Source organism: Ochotona princeps, chromosome 1 (genome assembly GCF_030435755.1).
Source record: "Ochotona princeps isolate mOchPri1 chromosome 1, mOchPri1.hap1, whole genome shotgun sequence".
In the NCBI taxonomy this organism is placed as follows: domain Eukaryota; kingdom Metazoa; phylum Chordata; class Mammalia; order Lagomorpha; family Ochotonidae; genus Ochotona; species Ochotona princeps.
In genome coordinates this window covers 13681231-13704140 of record NC_080832.1, presented here as the reverse complement: position 1 = coordinate 13704140, position 22910 = coordinate 13681231, and the positions used below count along the sequence as shown (strand labels likewise).

The window sequence follows — 22910 nt, the reverse complement described above, 5'->3', positions numbered from 1 at the left end:
TTTCTGTAACTGCCTTTCAGATACATAAACTGTTTTTAAAAAATTGAGAAGAGATATTTTCAGTAATGAAATATTGCTATTTTAAAATAAAGCTATTTTTTTATTATTTTTTATTTTTTTTGTTTTTATTTTTTTATTTATTTTTTTAATCTTTTTTTTTTTTTAAGATTTATTTTATTTTTATTACAAAGTCAGATATACTGAGAGGAGGAGAGATAGAGAGGTAGAGAGCTGCCGGGATTAGAACCAGCGGCCATATGGGATCAAGGCGAGGACCTTAGCCACCAGGCCACGCCACCAAGCCCTATTTTTTTAAGATTTATTTTATTTTTGTTGGAAAGACAGAGAGGAGGAGAAACAGGAAGTGACCACAATGGCCGGTGCTGAAGCCAGGAGCCAGGAGCTGCTTATGGGTCTCCCACGCGGGTGCAGGGTCCCAAGGCCCTGTGCTGTTCTCAGCTGCTTTCCCAGGCCACAAGCAGGAAGCTGCATGGGAAGTTGAGAGGCTGGGATTAGAACCAGCACCCATATGGGATGCCAGCGCATGCAAGGTGAGGACTTTAGCCACTAGGCTACTGTGCTGGGCCCTATTATGTTACCTTTTAAAGACTTTGTTTAGTGCATGTAGTCCTATAAGTGAACTGATGTCTGCCACGATCGTATGGGTGTTCCATGTAGATCTAACACCGTTCTTTTTCTTAATACTGTATGTGTGGATTCCCTCAGAAAAACATTGTTAATGTTTACAAATGCTTCTGGCATACCCTTTTATTCTGTGCAGTGTACAAATTACTCGATTTTATTTTGCCTTAACTGTAAGGCACCAATGTTGGTATTTTTGGTTTGGTTTATTAAAATTGTTGTTAATTGATTAACCAAAACAGCAAATTCTACACATTGATACTTAGAATAAAATATTACTGAAGTGTATCTCATCATAGAGGGGGGAAATAAAGTTTTATTGAGCAAACTTTGAAATTGTTCTGTTGTGTGGTTTCATAAAAGTTTCAACAAATGGGGTTAACACATGTCAAGATCAAGTGTAACGGGCCAAACACCCCAAGCTGGGAGATGTGGAAGGAAAGCTGGCGGGAACGGGCTCAGGCAGTGACTGGATGTGGACGCAGGCCTGCTGAGGGCCGGGAACGGGCTCAGGCAGTGACTGGATGTGGACGCAGGCCTGCTGAGGGCCGGGTTAACTCTAAAGGGGCAGAGGCACGACTCCTCCATCAATGGGTTTGTTCCCCACATGGCCACAGTGGCCGGAGCTGAGCCAGTTGGGATCCAGCAGCTCCAGAGCCCTTAGGCTATTCTCTGCTGCTGTTCTGGGACATAAACAGGAAGCTGGATTTTAAGTGGAGCAGCCAGGACATGATCCAGTACCCATATGGGATGCCAGTGCCACGGCACAGGTGGAGGCCATAGCACCAACCCAGCTGTCCATGCCCACATCCTCTTTGGAAGCTCATTGGATGATGTTTTTGGTATGGGCATCTCAAGACAACACATTCAACTTGGTACTTAGCAGTCGGTGGGCAACACTGAGTACATGTGTTCATAGAACACAGTAGCACTGACGTAAAATGTCCCATTTTAGAACAAATACTGTGTTGTTCATGGATATGAATTTGAGGGGGTCTTCAAAAAAATGCGTGAGAACTATACATGGATTTCAAGATAATTTCCAAGAAAACATCTTTTGGTGAACTTCCAAGTATCCTACATAAGAGAACATGAAACCCACCCGATGGGGCCGTGTTGTTAAGCCACTGCGTGACACGGCATCCCGGGTCGCAGTGCCGCATCTGGGTTCAGCTCCCTGCCCGTGTGCCTGGGAGGGCAGCAGGGAGGCTCCCAGTGCTTGGTCCCAGGCCACCATGTGAGACCCGGATGGTCTCTGGCTCCTGCTTTAGGCAAGGTCTACAGGGATGGCTTGCAATGGGCTACGCCACTGCCTGTGATGCCAACAGCCCGGGTCAGAGTGCTGTGTCAAGGCCTGGCTCCCCGCTGCTGATCCAGTTCTGCTGGAAGCAGTAAACAATGGCCCAGTACTTTGCCCTACCCGCTGTTTGGCCAACCTGACTAGAGGTCTGGGTTCCTGGCCGTGGCCTAACCCAGCGCTGGCTGTAGCAGCCACCTGGGGACCCGACCGGCTCCTGGAAGATTTATACTCACCCCCAGGCTGAGGCTGCCTTCCTCACTGGGGACTGTCCTGTTCGCTTTCCTTGTGCTCCTGACCTGGAGGGATGTGTGAAGGATACCAGAGGATGGCATCTTAACCACTGAGTCACACGCCTCTGCCTTCCTAGGACTGGGTAGTGAAAGCTGTTAGGAAAAGGTGAAATGACAGTAGCTGAGCACAGCCAGCCGTGCGAACCAGGGGTATGGGGTGATTTCTGCCAACCAGTGCCTGCCCCGTAAATACTTCAACATCACCAATCCGCTTAAGGTTTCCTAAAACTGGCAAAGTTCTGTAGGTTGAAATAAGTTTTCCCTTTTGTGCTGTTACAGACCTAAATATCAGTTCTTCATACTTTTTATTCAACAATAAGTTGAAAAGGCCCATTAGTACACTTTTGCTTTTTAAAAAATAACCTATTTAATGAGACCACCTAATACTGTTTATTTTTGATTGCAGAACTTTAGCATCTTGTCAAATGACTGGTGACCACATGATCAGAAAAATACTCGTCCCAGCTCAAACATTACCTTAGGGGAACAAAAAGCAAGAATTAGTAACTTTTGGCAGTTAAAATACCGGGATAAATTAAAATGACTGCTCCAAGAGTGACTCAGGAAAAGAACTGAGAGAATGTTTGCGTGCCCTAAGTGTTTCTATGTGTCGGCTGCCAGAGCTTCCCGCCCTTCGCCGGGTGTGGAGCCTTCAGCTCCGAGATCCGCCTGCAGAGCTCGGGCACCGTCAGCACAGGGCCCGTACACAGGGCCGGCGCGTGCTGTGCACCGCTGGCGGGCGGGGAGGGGACGGCCCCTCACCTCTATGGTGATGAGGACCACGATCATCCACTCAAGGCGCAGGGCTCTCTTCTCGTTCAGGTGGTTCCGCATCAGATCTGCCAGCTCCATGCAGTGCTGCAGCTTCTCGTTCATGACCTGTATGGACAGTAAAAAGTCCGTCATATATTCGATTTTAGGGAACTTGGGCATTTTGATCACATGCTTTTGGAATTCTGTAGGCCACGCTGGAAACCATCCCTTCCTCCAACCCAGCACCTCCCCCAGGGCATCTAGCCTTTGTTCCTCATTCCTTGAGATTCCATCTGCGGCACATCCTGTGATGCAGGCCTAACTGCAACAGACACTGAATACCAAAATTTTCTCTTTTGGTGAGAAGTCCTGGCTTTTGGTAGCTGATCCTGGATGTTCAGCAGTTTAAGAGGGCATCTCTACAGCAGGTATTTGCTAGGAAGGAATCCCCGGCTTTGATGCCCATCTCCTGCTCCTGACACAGGCATTGGAGGCAGCTGGATTCCTGCCATTCAGGTGGTGGCTGACTTCATCCCAGCCTGACGTGGGCTGTTTCAGGTGTTTGGGGAGTGAGCCAGCAGATGGGAAGTTCCCTGTCTCTATGCCTCTCAAGCAAATAAAAAATTATTAAAAATCAAAGTGGCCTTCAGACTGTCCCTGAGCATGGCCTAAAGATGACAAAAGCGGTGATTAGCATCTAAATCCGAAACTACTTAACATTTGCCATGCCGCACAGTTACCACCAGATGGCACTGCAAAGGGTCTATTTCAGCATGTTGCAAGAGCATTTTGCGCAACTGAGTTCATGCAAAACCTTGAATTCTAGACTTGAGTGTGACTGTTGGCAAGCTACATAAATACTCTATTTCTGAGTTTGCTCTGGAAATTGGGAAGTATACTAATCAATTTTGAAAGGTCAGCTGTCTCCTGGGGTTTAGGGAAAGTGCAGGTTTGGACTGTGAAAACCAGACCAGTCACTACCAATGCCAAGTGCAGGTACTAACAGGGACGCAGTGCTTTCTGCTCATTTTCACAGTTCCTGCACAACATGAAACTGCCTTACTTCAGCATCAGATTGAGAACTCACGGAGAACACTGATAGTTTGCTCATTTCGAGATCTGAAACTTTGCTCAGTTCTAGCATCAAAAGCATCAGACATGACACTGAAGTGCGCACACTGTTCCTGCTCCTCCAGGCCGCCTGTGTTCTTAGGTGCAGCAGCAAGAGGGGGCAGGATGAGGGAGGCACCAGCAGTGGGTGTGGCTTTGAGCTGGCAGTGCCAGGAAGGCGGCAGGCGGTGGGGCACAAGAACAGCTCCTAGCAGAGACGGCACAGACAAGGATGTTGGATGTGGGCGCCTTGGAAGGAAGCGCGTGGCAGTGAAGCTGTGAGGGGCTGGTGCACACCCACGTGGCACAGCAGCAATAAAGCTCTCTCTATCTCCCAGGTACCTCCTCATCCCTGGAACCTGTGAGGACAACACGGCACTGAGTCAGGAGTCAGACTGACGCAGTGAGGCCCGGCGAGCCAGTGCTAGGTGCAGGAAGGGGCTGTGAGACAGGAATGTGGGCGGCCTGCGGAAGCTGGAAGAGGTGAGGGCATGCTGGCACCCACAGCCTGGAGAGCAATGTAGCTCTGGCAACACCTTGACTTTTTATTACCGTCAACACCCATTCCACACCGTGGCCACAAGCAGGAGGTGATCTGCATCCAGCTGCCAGGCTTATAACTTCTTACAGCAGCAACAGCAAAGCAATGCATGGTGCTGTGATGTCTGAACTTAGCTCTGCAGGCCACGGAGAGTCCTTGGCTCGCTGCTGGGCAGAAGAGACAGACTGGTGGGTGAGATGCCCCGGGTCTGCCTTCTTGGCTGATAGAGGCTGGGGGGCAGGGAAGCAGGCATGGGACCCAAACATGAGAGTGCCCAGGGCTGCATGCTCACTGCCTACGGTCTCAAGGCACCAAGGGTTTCGTGGCACCATTCCTTATATGCCTATTCCTTGGCTACACCTTTCACAGAAACCAGCTTTCATTAATTTTTTTAAAGTTTATTTATTCTTATTGGAAAGTCACATATACAGAGAGAAGGAGAGACAGAGAGGAAGACCTGCCCAATAATTCACTCCCCAAGTGGATGCCACAGCTAGAGCTGAGCCAATCCGAAGCCAGGAGCATCCTCTGGGTCTCCCACACGGGTGCAGGTCCTACGGCTTTGGGCTGTCCTCAACTGCTGTCCCCAACTGCTTTCCCAGGCCACAAGCAGGGAGCTGGATGGGAAGTGGGGCTGCTGAGATTAGAACCTGGGATGCTGGTGCGTGCAAGGCGAGGACTTTAGCCGCTAAGCTACCGTACTGGGCCCACTTTCATTCATTCTTAAAGCCTACTGTGTGCTCTGATACTCTGTGACTCCACTAGCGTAGTGGGCTAAGGAGTTGATTAGCGCTGTTGGGATGGGCAGGAACAGGAACTGGGCTTGTAGGTAAAAACACCTACACTAATTGGACTCATCTATATCCAACCTCCTGGCTAAATTAAGACTGGGGGTGGGGGGAGAATACGTAAGGAGAGGTGAAGGAGCAATACAGAGAGACTTCGCAGAGACTTCCACCATCACTGGTCTGTTGGTGCTTCATCCCCAGACCCTCTCCGTGTCCACGTTCCTGGCTCTGCTGGCCGGAGCACACCGGGAAATAGCATCCTAGAGGTAGCCCCAGTCCCCCTCGGTGTCTGGCGGCATGCGAGGTAGCATGAAGCCTTTCGGCTGCAGAGAGGCAACAGATGGAGGGCCTCTTCCGTCTCCCTCTCCCTTCCTAACTTTTTCAAAGTAAGTGAATCAATCTTCTTTTAAATCATTGCCAGAGAACTGAGCTATGGGAGCAGTCTTGAACTGCACGGAGTGGCGCCTGCTGCCCAGGCAGCCTGGCTAGCTTTCTGGTGGCACAGAAGAGGAAGTCCTTGCAGGCAGAAGAGCCAACCCCGACAGGAGCAAGATGCCCTTCCTGGCATGCCACTTCCCTCTGGGTTAACAGCAACACTGTGGTGCCACTTTCTCCTTGGTAGTTTAGTTCTCACCCAACTAGCTGCTTATTTGTGTGCCTTTCTCATCGGCCCTTTGGCATTTCTAACATCGCTTGTGGCTTCGTGCTGAATCTAAGGAATTTGAGCGAGTTCTTGAAAGACCTATCTTTACACTCGCCTGGCTGAACCACCCACTCGGCACCTTCTCTGCTCAGACCTTCACCACTGGGGACTGTCCTGTCTGCAATCCCTGTGCTCCTGTCCTGGAGGGGTGTGTGAAGGATACCAGACAATGGCATCCATGTCACACAATACTGGCATCTCAGGGAGGCGCTGGGTGCTCAACCTGTCCCAGCAGCTGGTTCATCTTGGTTACTGCTCAGTAACTTGCGTGGACTTCACTAAGCAGGTTATCAGAAGAGAGAAGTCTACCTGCTTGTTGGCACTGATCTTTATTTCACCTGACCCAGTGACTCCACCACAGGTTTCCACACCCAAAGAAAGCAGCGACGCCCAAGAACAGTGTGTTCAAAACACTCTCCAATCTGTTCCGGTAAATACGGCTGTCTCTACAGAATGCGCATGAGAGTCTATTTTCAAATCAACTTCTGTGAGACACAATTTACACAGTTTAGTGTACTGATTTTATATATACAATTTGGAGACTCTTGACAAATGTCTACCTGCTTGCAGCTTTTGACCCACTATAACCATGCACAAATCTGTGTGAGGTTATGTTTTAATTTCTCATGAGTAAATGGAAGAGTGGGATTGCTGGGTCACATGGTTAACGATTAACTCTATGAGACACTGCCAACTTCTTTTACAGAGTGGTTACACCAACTTGTGCAAGTAAGGCAGTGCGATCACTCCACGTTCCCGCTGGCTGTGCAGTTTGGGACACCCTGGAGTAGACGCTTGACCCAGCACTTACTGCTGCTCTGAGGCCAAGTGCCAGGTTCCATCCTGCTTCCTGACTCCAGCTTCCTGCTAATGCTGACATTGGAGGCAACGGGGACAGCAAGTAACTATCACCTGCCACCACTTGGGAGACAAGCACTGAGTTCCTGGCTCCCAGCTGTGAACTGACCCAGGCCCAACCATAGTGGGCATTTGGGGAGTGAACCAACTGATGGCAGCTCTCTCTTATTTCTCTGCTTTTCAAAATAAAGTGATTGAGTTTTAGCCTCTTTCCTAGGTTTAGGACTCGATGGTTTTACCTTGAACCACTGATGAGTGATGACCTGGAACATCGCAGGTCCAACCTATCGTTATATTCAGGTTTCTGATTCAATTAAAAATAGTATGAGCGTGGGATACAATTAACTTTCTTTCTTTCTCTTTCTTTCTTTCTTTCTTTCTTTCTTTCTTTCTTTTTTTTTTTTTTTTTTTTTTTAACAAAGATCTACCCAGTTCTACCATTGTTTGTTGAGAAGACCATCCCTCTGCTATTAACTCGTCATTTTTGTTAAATTCCCCATCTGAGTTCTGGGTCTAACTTCGCACTCTTCTGTTGCATGGATCTGATGTCTGTCCTTGGGCCGGGATTCAACTGTTTTTGGTTACTGTACCTTTCAGTAAGTCTTACAATCAGGCAGGAAAATTCAACTTGTGTTTTTATGAAGTTGCTCCAGCTAGTGCAGGCTCCCCCGCCCTTGGCATTTATGAGATGCCCATGTCTGGGACTGCCAGCCAGCACTGGCTCCTCTGACTCTAGCTTCCTGCTAACAGATCCCGGGAGGGAGTCATGACGGATCCAGTACCTGGGCTCCTGCCACCACGTGAGACTGGTGTTCTGGTTGCCTTTTTCCTTACCAGTTAACCCCGATTCTCGCAGGCATTTAAGGAGTAAATCAGTGGATGGGAACTCTTTATCCAATTTTAAAAGGAAACAGGGAGGGGTGGATACTGTGCTCTAGTGGGTAAGGCTGCTGCCTGCAATGCTGACATCCCAAAAGGGCACCAGTTCCTGTCCGGGCTGCCCTGCTTCCAGGCAGCTTCCCACTAATGGCCTGGGAAAACGGCAGGAGATGATCCGAGTGCTCCCAACGGAGACCTGGAAGACGCTCCTGGCTTCAGCCTGGCCCAGCCCTGGCTATTGCGGCCATTTGTGGAAGAAACTGGCAGATGGAAGATCTCTCTGTTTCTCCTAACTCTGATGTTCAAATAAACAGATCATTAACAAATAAATAAGGGGTGTTTTATATGTGGGAACTGGCCACTTGGAACACTCACATCACATTTCAGATCACCTGGGGTTGAATTCTGGCTGCATTCTTCGCTCCGCCTCTGCACTGCACACTCTGCTAGCATGCTTCCTGCGGGGCACCTGCCGGGTCCCTGCCACTCCCGGGTGAGACCCACAGTGCATTCTCAGACCCTGGCTTGGCTTGGCACAATTCCAGCTGCTTTGGGCACTTGTGGAGTGAACCAGCAGGCAGAAGAACTTTCTCTCTACTTTTCAAATAAAAAGAAATGGATAAAAAGTTTAAAAATACAAAGTTCTAGCTTGCTGGGATTTTGACTGGGACTGAACTGGCTCAATGGATCAATCTGCAGGAGTAGCATTTACACCACAAACCTGATTTCCAGTAAGTACATTTATTCAGAACATTGCTTTTTCGGCAATGCTGTGTGGTTTTTAGGAAATATGTCTTATTTATCTTAAAAAAATTCCCATCAAGGCCAACGGCCAGAATATTGCTTCTTGCACCCATTGTCTTGTCTAACCCAAGTGGCAGTGTCACGTGGTTCTCGTGGCTTGGAATCATGAGTAACTGGCAGAGTGAGGGTGATGTGTGTCAGTCAAAACCATTTGGTAGGCAGATGCCTAAGACACCAGATGGAGACGGGTTCACCCCGTCTCCCACTGTTCTTGGGTGTGTATGTGTGTGCTTCCTGGGCTGCAGGCTGGGCCTGGTGAGCTGCTATTGGCCAGCAGAGCACAGCATGCTGGGACACGGCTGCTGCGATGAAATCATGAGGACCGGGATTCTTGCAGGAGTGGGACAGTCTCTCTGACTCTAGCAGGTACTTGACTTGGTGCTGCCAGCTGTTGCGTCTGACCTCTTTGGAGCAAGCTCTGGCAGGAACTGAGGCACTGAAGCCGCAGTCCCGCAGTCTGAGAGGAACTGAATCATCCCAACAACGCCTGACTTAATGAGGAAGCGAGTCCTTCCCAGTCTGAGATGATTGCAACCACGGGGCAGAGGAGCCAGGTAAGCTGCCCCAGAATCCCAACCATCAAAGCCACGGGACAGTAAGTGTTGCTTTCCAATGCTGACTTTTGGCTAATTGCTACGCAGTGAAAGTTAATTACTCCAAAAACAGCAGGTTACTCATCAAGTCAAAGCTTGTCACACTCCTTTTTCATGTCTTCAAGGTCTAATTTTCTTTTAGCCTGGGTAAAAGTGACAGAATTAATGAACCTGCAGATGGAACATGGAACATTACCTAATCTGAACAACACATACAAGAAGATGCTTGGGAAGAACTTGTGTGAATGTAACTACAGGTCAGACACCTGTGTCATTAGGAGACAGTTGATTTCCTACCAGGAAACAGCAAATCAGGATACTGGCATGGCATTTTTCAGGTGCTGAAAGAAAGCCAGCTGCCGAGTCAGGAACTCCGCCTTTTGGGGTAGCATCCTTGAGGGATGAAGAAGCCAAGAATCTCCCCCATCGAAGCAAAGCTAAGAGGATCTGTCTCTTGTTGGACTCAGCTAAGAGTCAAAGTTCTTGAAACAAAGGAAGCAATGGAAGAAGAAACTGCTACACCAGAAAGAATACTAATATGGGTGAAGAGAACAAAATTTCCTTCTTTGTAAATTATGTTTGGTGGTCAAAGCAAAAATCGTAACACTATCTGATGAAGTGCGCCCACAGAACAGCTGAGACAATCACAGGGTCTGGCGCGGTGCCTAGCGGCTGAAGTACTTACCTCACACGCACCAGAATCCCGTATGGGCGCCAGTTCTAATCCCGGTGGTACCACTTCCCATCCAGCTCCCTGCCTGTGGCCTGGGACAGCAGTGGAGGACGGCCCAAAGCTTTGGGACCCTGCAGCCGCGTGGGAGACCCAGAGGAAGTTCCTGGCTTTGAATTGGTTCAGCTCAGATCTTCCTCTCTGTCTCTTCTTCTTTCTGTATTATCTGACTTTTCAATAAAAATAAATAAATCTGCAAAGTCAGATATACAGAGAGGAAGATCTTCCGTCTGATGATTCACTCTTCAAGTGACTGCAATGGTGTGCCGATCCAAAGCCAGGAGCCAGGAGCTTCTTCTGGGTCTCCGATATGGCTGCAGGGTCCTACGGCTTTGGGCCGTTCTTTACTGCTTTCCCAGGCCACAAGCAGGGAGCTGGATGGGAAGTGGAGCTGCTGGGATTAGAACAGTGCTCATATGGGATCCCAGTGTGTGCAAGGTGAGGACTTCAGCCGGTAGGCCACTGCACTGGGCCCCAAAATAAATAAATCTTAAAAAAAAAAGACCATCATATTATAAACAGGGAGGGAAATTCCCAAAGAAATGAGGTTCCTAGGCACAACTTACTGTAATATAGCAGTGAAACCAGGAGACTGTACTTCAGTTAGGTTTGTATACTGTAATGGCTAGAGTATGAACACACAGCCTCGGGAACAAGATGCTTCAATCACAATGCGATTCCCCACGATGGTCAAGTTACCACTTGGCAAGGTAGGAACTGTTAGACCCGACAGCTCAGATGAACTGCATGGCCACGGCACTCAGTGTAAAGAGCCACTTGTTAAAATCATAGTCCGTATGATCCTACAGAACATTGTCAGAGACCAGTGAAGAGACAGGGACAGACTACTCGGGGCCAGGGGTCAGGCGGTGGAGGGATGGGTGCAGGTGTGATGATGCCGGACAGCAGTGGACAGCTCCAGCGGAGGGTAGTTCAGCACCTGGAGCCTGTGCAGCATGGTTCCACGTGCCATACAGTGTCACAGAACTGCACAACATTGTACCAACATCAATTTTTCTTATTATTCTCTTTCCCCATATGGTCTGTCTGCATCAGTACCTTGATGAAGATTTTGCTCTCCTGAGTTTTGCTTCTCCACTTCTCAATGCCTGCATGACGGTTCCAACTGCTGATCCTGCTGCTCCTTTAACCTCAGGACATGAGACATCTAGCTTGTCACTTCCCTCTGTCACCTATGGACAAACGTCACTCTTCCCTCTAACTCCCTCATTACAGTCACCCCTCAGTCTCACAGGATCCTTTCTTGAGTTCTCACTGTCCCCAGTACAAGTCAGGACCCATGAACTCTTGCAAGAAACTTGACAGAGACTCCAAGCTCACAAGCCTTATGCAGCCTGCATAGCAAGCTTCCAAAGATCTGTTGACAAAAAGTTCAAAGATGTGCAAAAATAAGAAGGGGCAATCTAAAAAGGTAAGTGAAATTCAACAAAATATTTGTCCTAAGAAATCAAAACATTCATTTAGTTTAAAATTTCTTTTCACACAGTCACACAAGTTACAAATTGTGTGTGTTTCAGTAAAAGTGCAAAATTCACACCTTGACTCTCCGAGCGATGCTGAGGAACTGGCAGGTTTTGTCATAAAGTTCTTCCAGGTTTTCCCGGTCCCAGTAGAAATCAGGAGTGATCAAGAAGTCGGAACTCAAGTTTATTCGATGCCTTAAAACAGAGAAATCACAATTTTTTAACCTATCTTGTAGTATAAATCATTGTTTCTATTATACCTCATATTTACATGAGGCCTTAAAGAAAAAAAAAATCTTTCCCAAAAGTTGGCAAAATACTTGAGAAACAATTTTGAAAACTTAAGGGCCCCAAAATTTTCACCCTTGTTAATTCAGTCTTTAATACCAATACTACTTATGAAATGGATCCATAAAAAAGTCTCGGGGCCCGGCGGCGTGGCCTAGCGGCTAAAGTCCTCGCCTTGAACGTCCCGGGATCCCATATGGGCGCCGGTTCTAATCCCGGCAGCTCCACTTCCCATCCAGCTCCCTGCTTGTGGCCTGGGAAAGCAGTGGAGGACGGCTCAAAGCCTTGGGACCCTGCACCCACGTGGGAGACCTGGAAGAGGTTCCAGGTTCCCGGCTTTGGATAGGCGCGCACCAGCCCGTTGCGGCTCACTTGGGGAGTGAATCATCGGACGGAAGATCTTCCTCTCTGTCTCTCCTCCTCTGTGTATATCTGGCTGTAATAAAAATAAATAAATCTTTAAAAAAAAAAAAAAACAAGCTTAGAAATAAACAAAGTGAGAGACTTCTTTTTTGGGTGCAAGGTCCCAAGGCTTTGAGCCGTCCTCCACTGCTTTCCCAGGCCACAAGCAGGGAGCTGGATGGGAAGTGGAGCTGCCGGGATTAGAACCAGCGCCCATATGGGATCCCGGGACGTTCAAGGTGAGGACTTTAGCCGCTAGGCCACGCCGCCGGGCCCTAAGCTTGTTTTTATTATATAAGCCACTATACACTTTTTGGGGGATAGCTCCCAAATCACGAAAATACAAACAAGGAAAAATTAACATATCTCACTCACTAAAAAAAATATATTTATTCTTACTGGAAAAAACAGATCAGATGTACAGAGAGAAGGAGAGACAGAGAAAGATCTTCCATCAGCCAGGATCAGACAGGCTAAAGCCAGGCACCTGCAACTCAGTCTAGGTCTCCCAGAGTGGCAGCGGGCACACAGGTACCTTTTTTTTCTTTTTAAAGATTTAGTTATTTTTATTGGAAAGGCAGATATACAGAGAGGAAGATCTTCCATCCGATGAGTCACTCCCCAAGTGATGGCAATGGCTGGTGCTGCGGCGATCTGAAGCCAGGAACCAGGAACTTCCTCTGGGTCTCCCATGTGGGTGCAGGGTCTCAAGGCTTTGGGCCGTCCTCGACTGCTTTTCCAGGCCACAAGCAGGGAGCTGGATGGGAAGTGGAGCTGCCGGGATTAGAACCGGCGCCCACATGGGATTCGGGTGCTTTCAAGGCGAGGACTTTAGCCGCTAGGCCACGCCGCCGGGCGCTGGAGACAAGTATTTGAGCCATTACATGTTGCCTCCCAGGGGCTTGGACCACCACCCTTCCCAGGAATGCTACTGTGGGCTCAGGGCATCCCAGCGGTGCCTGAGCTTCTGTGCCACAGCCCACTCTATACCTAAAGAGGCCTAAGCTTGCTTTAATTTTTAATTAAATGAAAACTTGAGATGCAAAAGTGACATATAAATAGCTATTCACTATAAATATATATACATGTGTACATGTATGCCTACATGTATGGATATATAAAGACAGAAGTGAAAGACTTATTCTTGCTTGCTTACATAAAGCAGGTATCATCTCTAAGAGTACTTCAAAAAGTCCATGAAAGGGGCTGGCATGGCACTGTGGCACCATGGGGTGAGCTGCCACAGCATTCTGTGAAAGTGCTGCTTCCAATCCTGGCTGCTCCACTTCTGCTCCAGCTCCTGCGAATGCACCTGGGAAAGCACTAGAAGGTGGCTCCAGTGCTCGGACCCTTACGCCTCCATGGGGCACCCCAAGAAAGTTCTTGGCCTTTGGCTTCTACTTGGCCCATCCCTGGCTGTTGTGGCCATTTGGGGCAGTAAACCAATAGGTGGAGGATCAATGGATCTCTCTCTGTAATTGTCTTTCAAGAAATAAATAAAGAAAAAGATCATGAAAAGTGAAATAGAAAGACAGTGTGCTTTTTGCATGTTTATTAGAATCCTTTCATTAGCACCTGGCACTTAGGTTATAAAGCTAAGAAAACTGGGGATTAAAAAAAAAGTAAACCATTCTAGAAACTTCACAAACTCAAGTATACTTAGACCCAACTTTGCAGACTTGCGATACTGCAGGTGCTACTGGGTGCAGGGGACCAGCTGCCTCGACTTGTGATCCAGCTTGTTGCTGATGCTCCTCGGAGGCAGCAGGTGCTGCTTCCTGACATCCCGTAAGATACCAGGCCGGAGTTCCTGGCTCCTGACTTTGGCTTGGCCCAACCCTGGCTGCTGCAAACCTATGTGGAGCGAACCTGCGGGTGGATGATCTCTCTGTCCCTTCCTAATTCCTTCAAAGAAAACATACTTGTACAATTCCTTCACGCTGTCCTTCTTACGCCCAAGATGGAATGTGACAACAGAATCCATATTCAAGTAAAGCGAATAAGGTCATTTCAGTAAACTTAAAGTGTGACCAAAGTGCGATGTCAGGGTTGAACTAGCACATTTTCACTCAACTGTGACATCATGTCTCAGATTCAATGGAACAGAGCACATGAACTATCCTCGCAAATTAAGTCTATTTAGCCTTGTGATGCAATGTTGTATTTGTAATGAATATCCCTGTTAAACAAAACTCCAGAATATACTTCCATTTTCAAAGAACACCTACTGCCCTGTTCAAGTTGCAGTCCTAGCAGAGCTCGCCTGACTCTCATGAAGGCTTTCCCTGGCTACAATCAATTACATGAAAACAGCCGTGAGCCCCACAAGTTCTTAGGTTTTGCACTTCACTATCTTTGCCCAACCATCACAATGTTTTGTTGAGACTGTAAAAAGTATGAAACATAATGTGTGATCGAAATTTTACCTCAGGGCGAACAGTTCACCGATTTTCTGCATAACTTCTCTGTGAGATAATTTCACTTTCTTCCCAGCCTTCAAAGCCTATGTGGGAGAAAGAACAAAGCCCACATCAACAGCTCGTGGAACCATGAATTTAATCAACCTCGATAGAAAATATATATAAATGTATCTGTAACTACACAGATCTTTTTTTTGTCATGATACCCTAAACAACACACTGTAACAACTTTACACAGCATATGCACCACATCAGGTACTGAAAGCTACCTGTAAGTATCTTTAAAGTACAGAAGAGGACGTGTGTGGGTTACAAACCTATACCATTGTAGAGAAAGGACTTGCGCATCGGTATCCTCAGGGGACCCAACCCCTGCCACATTACAAGAGATGACAGTATGTTGCATGTGTGCACGCGCACACACACACACACACACACACACACCCCTTCAGTAAGTATTAAGCACATAAAGCAAATTCTGAAGGAGCAGCCTCTGATGCTACGTGAACATCTCTTGGGTGACCGTCTCCCCTATGATTGTTTAAATTCAGCCTTTTTTGGAGGGACAAAAAAAAAACCTCATTTATTTGAAAGGATGAGGAATCCTTCATCTGTTGATTTACTCCCCATCTGGGAGGAAGCCAGATGTGAGGAACCCCATTTTGGTCTCTCATAAGGTGACAGGTACCCAACCACCTGGGCCCCTTGCAGCTGCCTTCCCAGGACACTGGGAGGGAGCTGGGTCAAAGTGAGGACCTGGAACCCACACAGGCATGCCATTCTGGGCTGCTGGTGTTGCAATGACAGTTTGCCCTCCTGTGTCACAATGCTGCCACCCCCACCAATCTTATCAAACAGAAGCGTTGTATTTTGTTTTCAAATTGCCCTTCATATCAGCATTTCTATATTTTTGTGCTGTATTAATCTCTTCTTGGAAATGCAGGGTATCTTTTTTTTTTTTAAGATTTTATTTTTTATTGGAAAGTCTGACTTACAGAGAGAAGAGAAAGATCTTCCGTCTGCTGGTTCACTCCCAAACATGCAAGCCGAGGACTTTAGCCACTAGGTTACTGTGCTGGGCCCAAAAAGCAGGATATCTTTTCCTAAGCCTAATTACATTATCCTATTCCAGTAAGAACAAAATTGATGAAGAAAATTTTCAACATACCTTGAAGTCTTATTACTACATAACTATATATGAATACATGTTTATTTTTGTTCTACTATTTCATATTTTAGCTAAACAATTTTTTCATCAGGAAAAAGTGTTAATAATCTTAGAAAACATTTCTTTCTTTGATACATTAATTCAATTATGTTAAAAATATTTTAAGGGTGCCAGTTCTATGGCACAGTAGGCTAATCTTTGCCTATAGTGCTAGCATCCCATACATGTGGTGGTTCATGTCTCAGCTACTCCATTTCTGATCCAGTTCCCTTCCTGTGGCCTGGGAAAGTGCAGGAAAGAATGGCTCAAGTCCCTGGTCTCCTGCACCCATTTGAGACCCCCATAAGATTCTCCTGGCTTCTGCTTAGGATCAGCTCAGCTCTAGGTTGGGCCACTGTAACTTTCTGGGGAGTGAACAAGCAGATGGAAGATCTCTCTCTCTCTACTCTGTAACTCTTTCACACACATATTTTAAAAATATACAAAACAAACAAACAAAAAAAAAAATCTTAAGAAAAATAATGAGATTAGCATGGGGAAACAATGGATGCATACAATATATACCTTTTCTCCTGAATAATAGCAGGATTCCCATTATTATTTTTAACTATGCTTTTATGTTATGCTACTTTATCTTCTTTCCCTATCCTTGCCATGTCATGAATTATATATACATGTAAATAACCATTTGTATATCTGAAAGTTAAGATTGTAGTGCTGAATGACTATACCATTGTAATACCTTGGGGACAGGACCTGGTGTAGTAGCCTTGTGGCTAAATGCTTATCTTAAACAGCCAGGATCCCATCTGGGTGGCAGTTTGTGTCCCGGCTGCTCCACTTCCCATCTAGCTCCCTGCTTATGGCCTAGGAAAGCAGTAGAGGACGGCCCAAAGCTTTGGGACCCTGTACCCAGGTGGGAGACCCGGAAGAAGCTCCTGGCTTCGGATCAGTTTCGTTCGGTTCAGGCCATAGCAGTCACTTGGGGAGTGAATCAGCAGACAGAAGATCTTTCCCTCTGTTTCTCCTCTCTGTAGATTTGACTTCCCAATAAAATAAATCTTACTACTACTACTACTAATAATAATAATAATAACTTGGGGACAAATATTAAGGAAGGGGATAGAGTTAAGAAAAAGGGGAAAGGGAGAGGGTGGAATGACCCACCCCCCCGCATGTAAGTCTGCAGTAGTGGGGAAAAATAGAAGTTTATAATAAAAAGTTTAAAATAATTTATGGAGTAGGCATTTAGCCTATCAATTAAGGTCTCTGTTTCACACACTAAAATACCTGGGTTTGATGCCTGGCTCTTGACCAGCTTTCTGCAACACCAACACTGGGAGGCTCAAGTAACTGAGGCTCTGCTCCCCGCACGGCTGTCCTCGATGAAGTTCCCAGCTCCGAGCTTTGGCTGCAGCCCTAACCACTGAGTGTCTGGTGAGACGGCCAGAGGCCACTTACTTTCTCTGCCTCTCAAATAAATACATTTTACACATATATAAAAAAATTGCTCTAAGAAAGAAATTTTAAATTTTAATAAGTAAAAAACAATCAATATAAAGTGTATTTCCTCATCTGATATGTAATTGGGAAACTTTGTTTTGTGCTTAAATTTGGTGCAGCTTTTCTTATCACTTTTCTCCCCCAATCATGTGTTGTACTGGGAAACGTATTTTCCCCAACTAGAAATCAACCCTTGAAAGCAAGTATAAAGTTGATTTAATTACCTCTGGAATGGACTGAATAGACTCAATAAACTTGTCCAGTGTTGCTTCCCAAATAGCCAGTTTCACTGGGGAAAAAAAAAATTCAGAGTGGGCTATTTGCTTATCATCATATTCCTGTGTACACACAATGCGCAATTCCATGGCACTTTTGCTGTCATTTCAATGATGGAAGCAAACGAGCCAGAATCTGACACCGAGACTTAAGAACAGCAGCTCCTGTCAAAGACAGAACTCAGGAGGAACAAGATCCAGAAACTGAACAGGCACATGGGAGAATTCCCGAGTTTCCCGTTTCTAGCTCTACATGCTGGAAGCCCAGATGGGGACAGGGACACCATGGGACCAGGAGCAGCTCCACGGATCAGGCAGGAGGGACTCTGGGGCTCCGCAGGATGGCACAGAGGGGCTGCAGTGGCAGTAGCCAAAGCCACTTGCAGAGGACTGACAGGGTTCAATTCAGGGGCATGGATCTCCCAGCACAAAACTCACTTCTCGTGGAACCCCAGAGGGTGGCTTTGTACACCAGCCTGGGCTTTCTCCGTGGGGATTACAGTCACACAGAGATGAGTAGAGAAAGCAAAGGCAGAGAGAGACACGCACCGAAAAAGTGTTTGTGCAGATGGTAAGCGTTATCAACATAGATGGTAGGAAGCACTTTTGCCACTAACTACTGTCAGGGGAGGAGGAATGCTAGGGGTTTGTTGAATGGTCTGTGAAAGCATGTCAGAACTTCTCCTGGTGGCCTGAGTGCCCTGGATGCACAGCAGCTGCAGCAAGCCTGCTCTGCTCGGCGGCAGGTGTACACTCACCCGAGGCAGGTGTACACTCACCCGAGGCAGGTGTACACTCACCCGAAAGGCAAAGAGCATTGGAGAAGGCAAACTTCTCCAGGACGGCGTCGTCTAAATCCAGCTCCGAGTTTAACTTGATTTCCCCTCTGTGAAGTTTCGACTGCCCCCTGTACAGACAAAGACAAGGGAGTCTTCGAAATTTGAAAGGTACTTTTGGTTTTTCTTCTGAAAAGGCCACTTTACACTTTTTTATAGGGCCCATTTTGACAATTTCTACAAGTGTTCCCACACACTTTGAGGCAAGTAATTCTACTTCTAGAAATTCATCCTAGGAATACTCAAAGAAGCAAAGAAAGCTTTTAGGGTCAAATGATGGACAATAAAAATCTAGAAAAAACCCAAATATCAAATAGGATAATGGTTCAGTTAACAGCCAATTCCACAAGAACAAACATCAAGAAGGAAGAAGGATATTTAATAGAAATGGAAAAATGTCCACAATAAATTACTAACTGGAAAATACTGAATATACAGCTACATGCATCTGCCAAGGCCACCTCCTGGTCCTGGGAGCCAAGCAGCTGTGATTTTTAGCCCGCTAGAGTTTGTAGCATGTCTGTGTGTGTAGCACCACACGCACACATACACCTGGTACGGGCACACGTGAGTGCCCAGAAAGCCACAGTGTGAGCTGGAAGTGAACTGCAGAAGGGGAGTACACTTCAGGAAATCCCATCAGGCCTTCCTCCGTTCTGTTTCTAGCTGCGCATCCTGCTTCCCGGGAGCACCTCTGTGGGCTCTCAGTCTCTGGCCCAGAGCCTTAGGCGAGGCAAAGCCGGCTGACAGCAAGCACAGGGCTTGGCCAGAAGGAAGTGGCTGATGCAAGGCAGGGAGCCTGCAGGCCTCACAAGGCCCGAGAGCTGCGGTAGCACCGGAATTCCCCGAAGCTCTGCTTTCAACCTCCTCCTTCACTCACAACAGTTCTCCTGTTTAACCAGCAGGTACTTGACACGGGACAAGACCTTTCCGACGCGTGCGCTGTGCGCTCTCCCGGTGGGACCTACCCAGCCAGGAAGGAAACTCAACCTACCAATCAACTCCCACTCATCTGACCTGGGACTCTCCAGGGGTTCCCACACATCACCTCTCACTACACTTCCTGGTCTCTATGCACCACTCTTCATTACACTTCCTTTCTGCTAACACCCAATCAACAGGATTTGCTGGAGAGAAAATGTTTCTGGAATAATGTGATAGATTCCATGTAATGAAGGAATGTTATCTTCTCGATTCAGGCTTCTTAGAAAACATAACAAATGCTTTCTTTCTAGCATGATACCATCTTTCCACTTGTTTTAATTTGTGGATGGCCCAAGAAGTTAAATAAATCTGTTTAATACCAACAATTATATGGTTTTCATAAATCATTTCCTCCGCTGTTTTACCTGCTTTATTTCAGTCCTTTCAGTAAGTCTGAAAAAAGTTGCTTACTCTACTTTCTCATAGTTAAGCTCTTCATTTTCCCAGTGTACCAATGCGACTTCGTAGGGCTCAATCTCATGCTTTTCTAGAACTTGCATCACATGCTTCCTCTAAAAGAAAAGGAAAGGTAACATGAAAATTAAAACTCTCACACTACAATTATGTTACCGTGTTAATGCCCACGACGCTTTTTCATTACATTTAATGGTATGTTTGGTTTTTAAGGAAAAGGCAAACCCACTGTGACATTAAACCTATCAGGGTGACAGACACACACATATATGTAAAATATATAATATACATATTAAATCTCATAGTTTATGAAATTTATGGGATATATTTTCTCTTAGTAAAACTGGAACTGTATAAATTGCTAAATTTCTAAGTTCACTAAAGACCACCACACTTATAAAATCTAACCAACACGGGGTGGAAAGTGACCACCTTTCTCTGTTCTGCAATCCTAGGCTGCCATGACTAGACCTGCTGTGTGTGCTTCCAGAGCTTGAGAGCATGCAGGCACTGAGGCAGGGACTGTTCTATGCGTGTGAATCCCTTTACCACCAGTTTCCTCAATGGAGGAACTGAAACTGACTTAGAGACAGATCTTCATCTGCTGGTTCACTCCCCACATGACCGACAGCCAGGGCACGGCCAGGCTGATGCCAGGAGCCAGGAACTCCAGCGAAGTCTCTCAGCTGGCCACAGAGGCCCAGACACGGGCAGTCTTCTGGTGTATTCTAGACACACTAGAAGGAAGCTGCATTACAAACAGACTAGCAGAGACTCAGTCCAGCACTCTGACATGGGAAGCTGATATTCTACTCGACAGTGCTGCAAGATCCTGTCCTTATGCATGCATTTTCATGGCCTTGTCAGAGTACTTTTTAGGAACTGTTACCTTAAAAGACATGCATGCTTCTAAATCTGGTAAATTCTTGCATACTGATTTCCAAAACAATTTTCCCAATTTTAACAAGAAAACATTTATGACTGCATTTGTATTTTCACATAGGTATTGGTTATTTCCTTTTTCTAAGGCCTCCTCCCCACTCCCCACCAAGTGGGGGTATATTTCCTTTTAGTAAAACTGGAATTGCATGAAGCATATTTTTAAGTGAGCCCTGATATAATATCAGTTATATTTTGTAACCTGCTCTTTGAATTTAACTATATCATTTGCATAGACAGGTTCCTAGGAATATATATTTTCCACATGACTTTTACAAGTTGTAGTATATTTTAAACTTTGCTATAGTGCATGTTTTGATATTCATATTTTCTGCTATAACAAATAATGCTTTGATGAATGTTTAGGTACATAATTATCATGAATAACTGTGATTATTTTCTCTGGATAACTGAGTGTAAAACTGCTGAGTTATACAAGGCCAATTGGAAGGCCAGACTATGCCAGGCACTGGCCTTAAAACCCAATGGCATGTATGAGAACTGGGTCTGGGAGTGGGTCAAGTGGAGGAACTTGGGAAACTCCCCTGGCAAGTCATAGCTCCCGCTGGTGAACATACAGTCCAGACCTTGGGGTCGGACAAGCTGGGCAAAGTAGTTCCAGTGGCTGGCTAATGTGTGGATTGGTATTGGAATGGGGTGGACTGGGCAGGACTGAGCAAACCTTAGTCCGCAAGCAAAATTAGAAATCATGATGGAGCACAGGTCATGCCGAGCTAGGCTCTTGCATCTACTCGTCTGCATGAGCCAGAGACACTAAGCCACAGCATCTAAGGCAGGGGCTGGGACAGGTGAGGGGCTGTGCCAAGCTGAGTCAGAGCAACCACTGGCATGCATGCAATCTATGGCTGGAAACAGGCCTGGTTGGGGAGCTAAGGGGACACCCTAGCTGGGTTGAGGTTCCCACCAAGGGGCACGTGGGCTGGAATGGGGGCTGCGTTCTGATCAGGATACGGTTGTAGTCTCACTTAGCAGAAGTGTGGACTGGGACTGGATGCACCAACCCGGGCTAGACTCTAACACCATCTGGTGCTCTGGAAGACCAGGGTAGATGTGGGACGGACTAGGCTAGGTCTCAGCCCCTACTGAACCATGTGTGAGCTCTATGTGGGTATGGACGAGCCGTGGCTGGGCTGAAACATCCAACAGTAAGAACCAGATTGGGTTGAAGGCTGGTCAGGAAAAGCCATTGGTCCTGCTAAGACGGGAGGTGAACTGAGTAGGGCTGGCTCATGGACCCCCTGGTATGTGTGAAATCTGGCACTGGGAGAGGTTCTGATGGAGCAGCCTGGGCAACTCCTCTGGCAGCACAGACCTGGCAGGTAATTGCAAGAAGCATGAAAGGAAACAGCCCAGAACAGGCCATGGAAAGTTTCCCACTGGCATACATTTGGCATGGGTCGGGGGCAGACCAGGCTGAATCAATTCACATCATCTACTGGTGAATCTGAGCACCAGAACAGAGTGTGGGTCAAGCCAAGTTCAGTTATGACAAAAAACAGTGCACAATATGGAATGCTAAGGTGAGGTTACCTGTACCAGCACACGTGAGAACCAGGAAGGGAGGGGGCAGAGCTGGCAGGGGGAATATGGGTGTCCTACCCTGCTAGACAGCTACTCCCACTGGAGAGCATGAGCTGGGATGGGTGCAGACCAGACTAGGCAGAGCTACAATACCTGTGGGCCTCATGTGGACTAGATCAGGGAAAAGCCAGGCTGGGCTGATTGTTCCACTTGGTGCAAACAAAATTAGAGTGGGTGAGGGTTGGTTGGGCTTAGCTGCAGCATCAGCTGGCAGAAGCTGGCACTGGGGACTAATTCTGTCAAGTTAGACCACAAAACCACCTGAAGAGTACAATCTCCGGGAGTGGGAGAGGCCTGGGAGGGAAATAGTGGGCTCCTCCCTCTTGGGTTACCCAGTGGAGGGCACGAAAACCAGGACAGAGGCTGGGGTGGCTAGACAGAAAGGCACCCAACAACATCTGTGTGGGCTGGATAGTGGAGCTTGTTGGGTTGAACTAGGCTTCAACACCCACTGACATGTATGAGAGCCAAATGGGATGTGGGACAGACTGGACAAGTCTGCTGCACATACTGGCAAGCACGGGAACCAGGGTAGGGGGCGGGCCTGGTGGGGGTTATTGTGGGTCACTCCAACTAGGTTGCAGCTCCCACTGGTTTATGTGAA

The 22910-nt window shown here is 47.0% G+C and overlaps 1 protein-coding gene across 2 annotated transcripts in view; it reads right to left on the bottom strand.

The window, feature by feature from the left end:
* Positions 1–2522: 2522 nt before the first annotated feature.
* RMND1 (required for meiotic nuclear division 1 homolog) overlaps positions 2523–22910 on the bottom strand; it is a 34260-nt gene continuing 13872 nt past the window's right edge. For both annotated transcript variants that reach the window (XM_058664244.1, XM_058664279.1), the window contains 7 exons: positions 19763–19863; positions 18332–18438; positions 17481–17545; positions 14592–14668; positions 11550–11670; positions 2995–3111; positions 2523–2709 (listed from right to left, as the gene is read on the bottom strand). In XM_058664244.1, the coding sequence (XP_058520227.1) occupies positions 2677–2709; positions 2995–3111; positions 11550–11670; positions 14592–14668; positions 17481–17545; positions 18332–18438; positions 19763–19863 (621 nt within the window). In that variant the 3' untranslated portion in view covers positions 2523–2676. The remainder of the gene's footprint in view (positions 2710–2994; positions 3112–11549; positions 11671–14591; positions 14669–17480; positions 17546–18331; positions 18439–19762; positions 19864–22910) is intronic.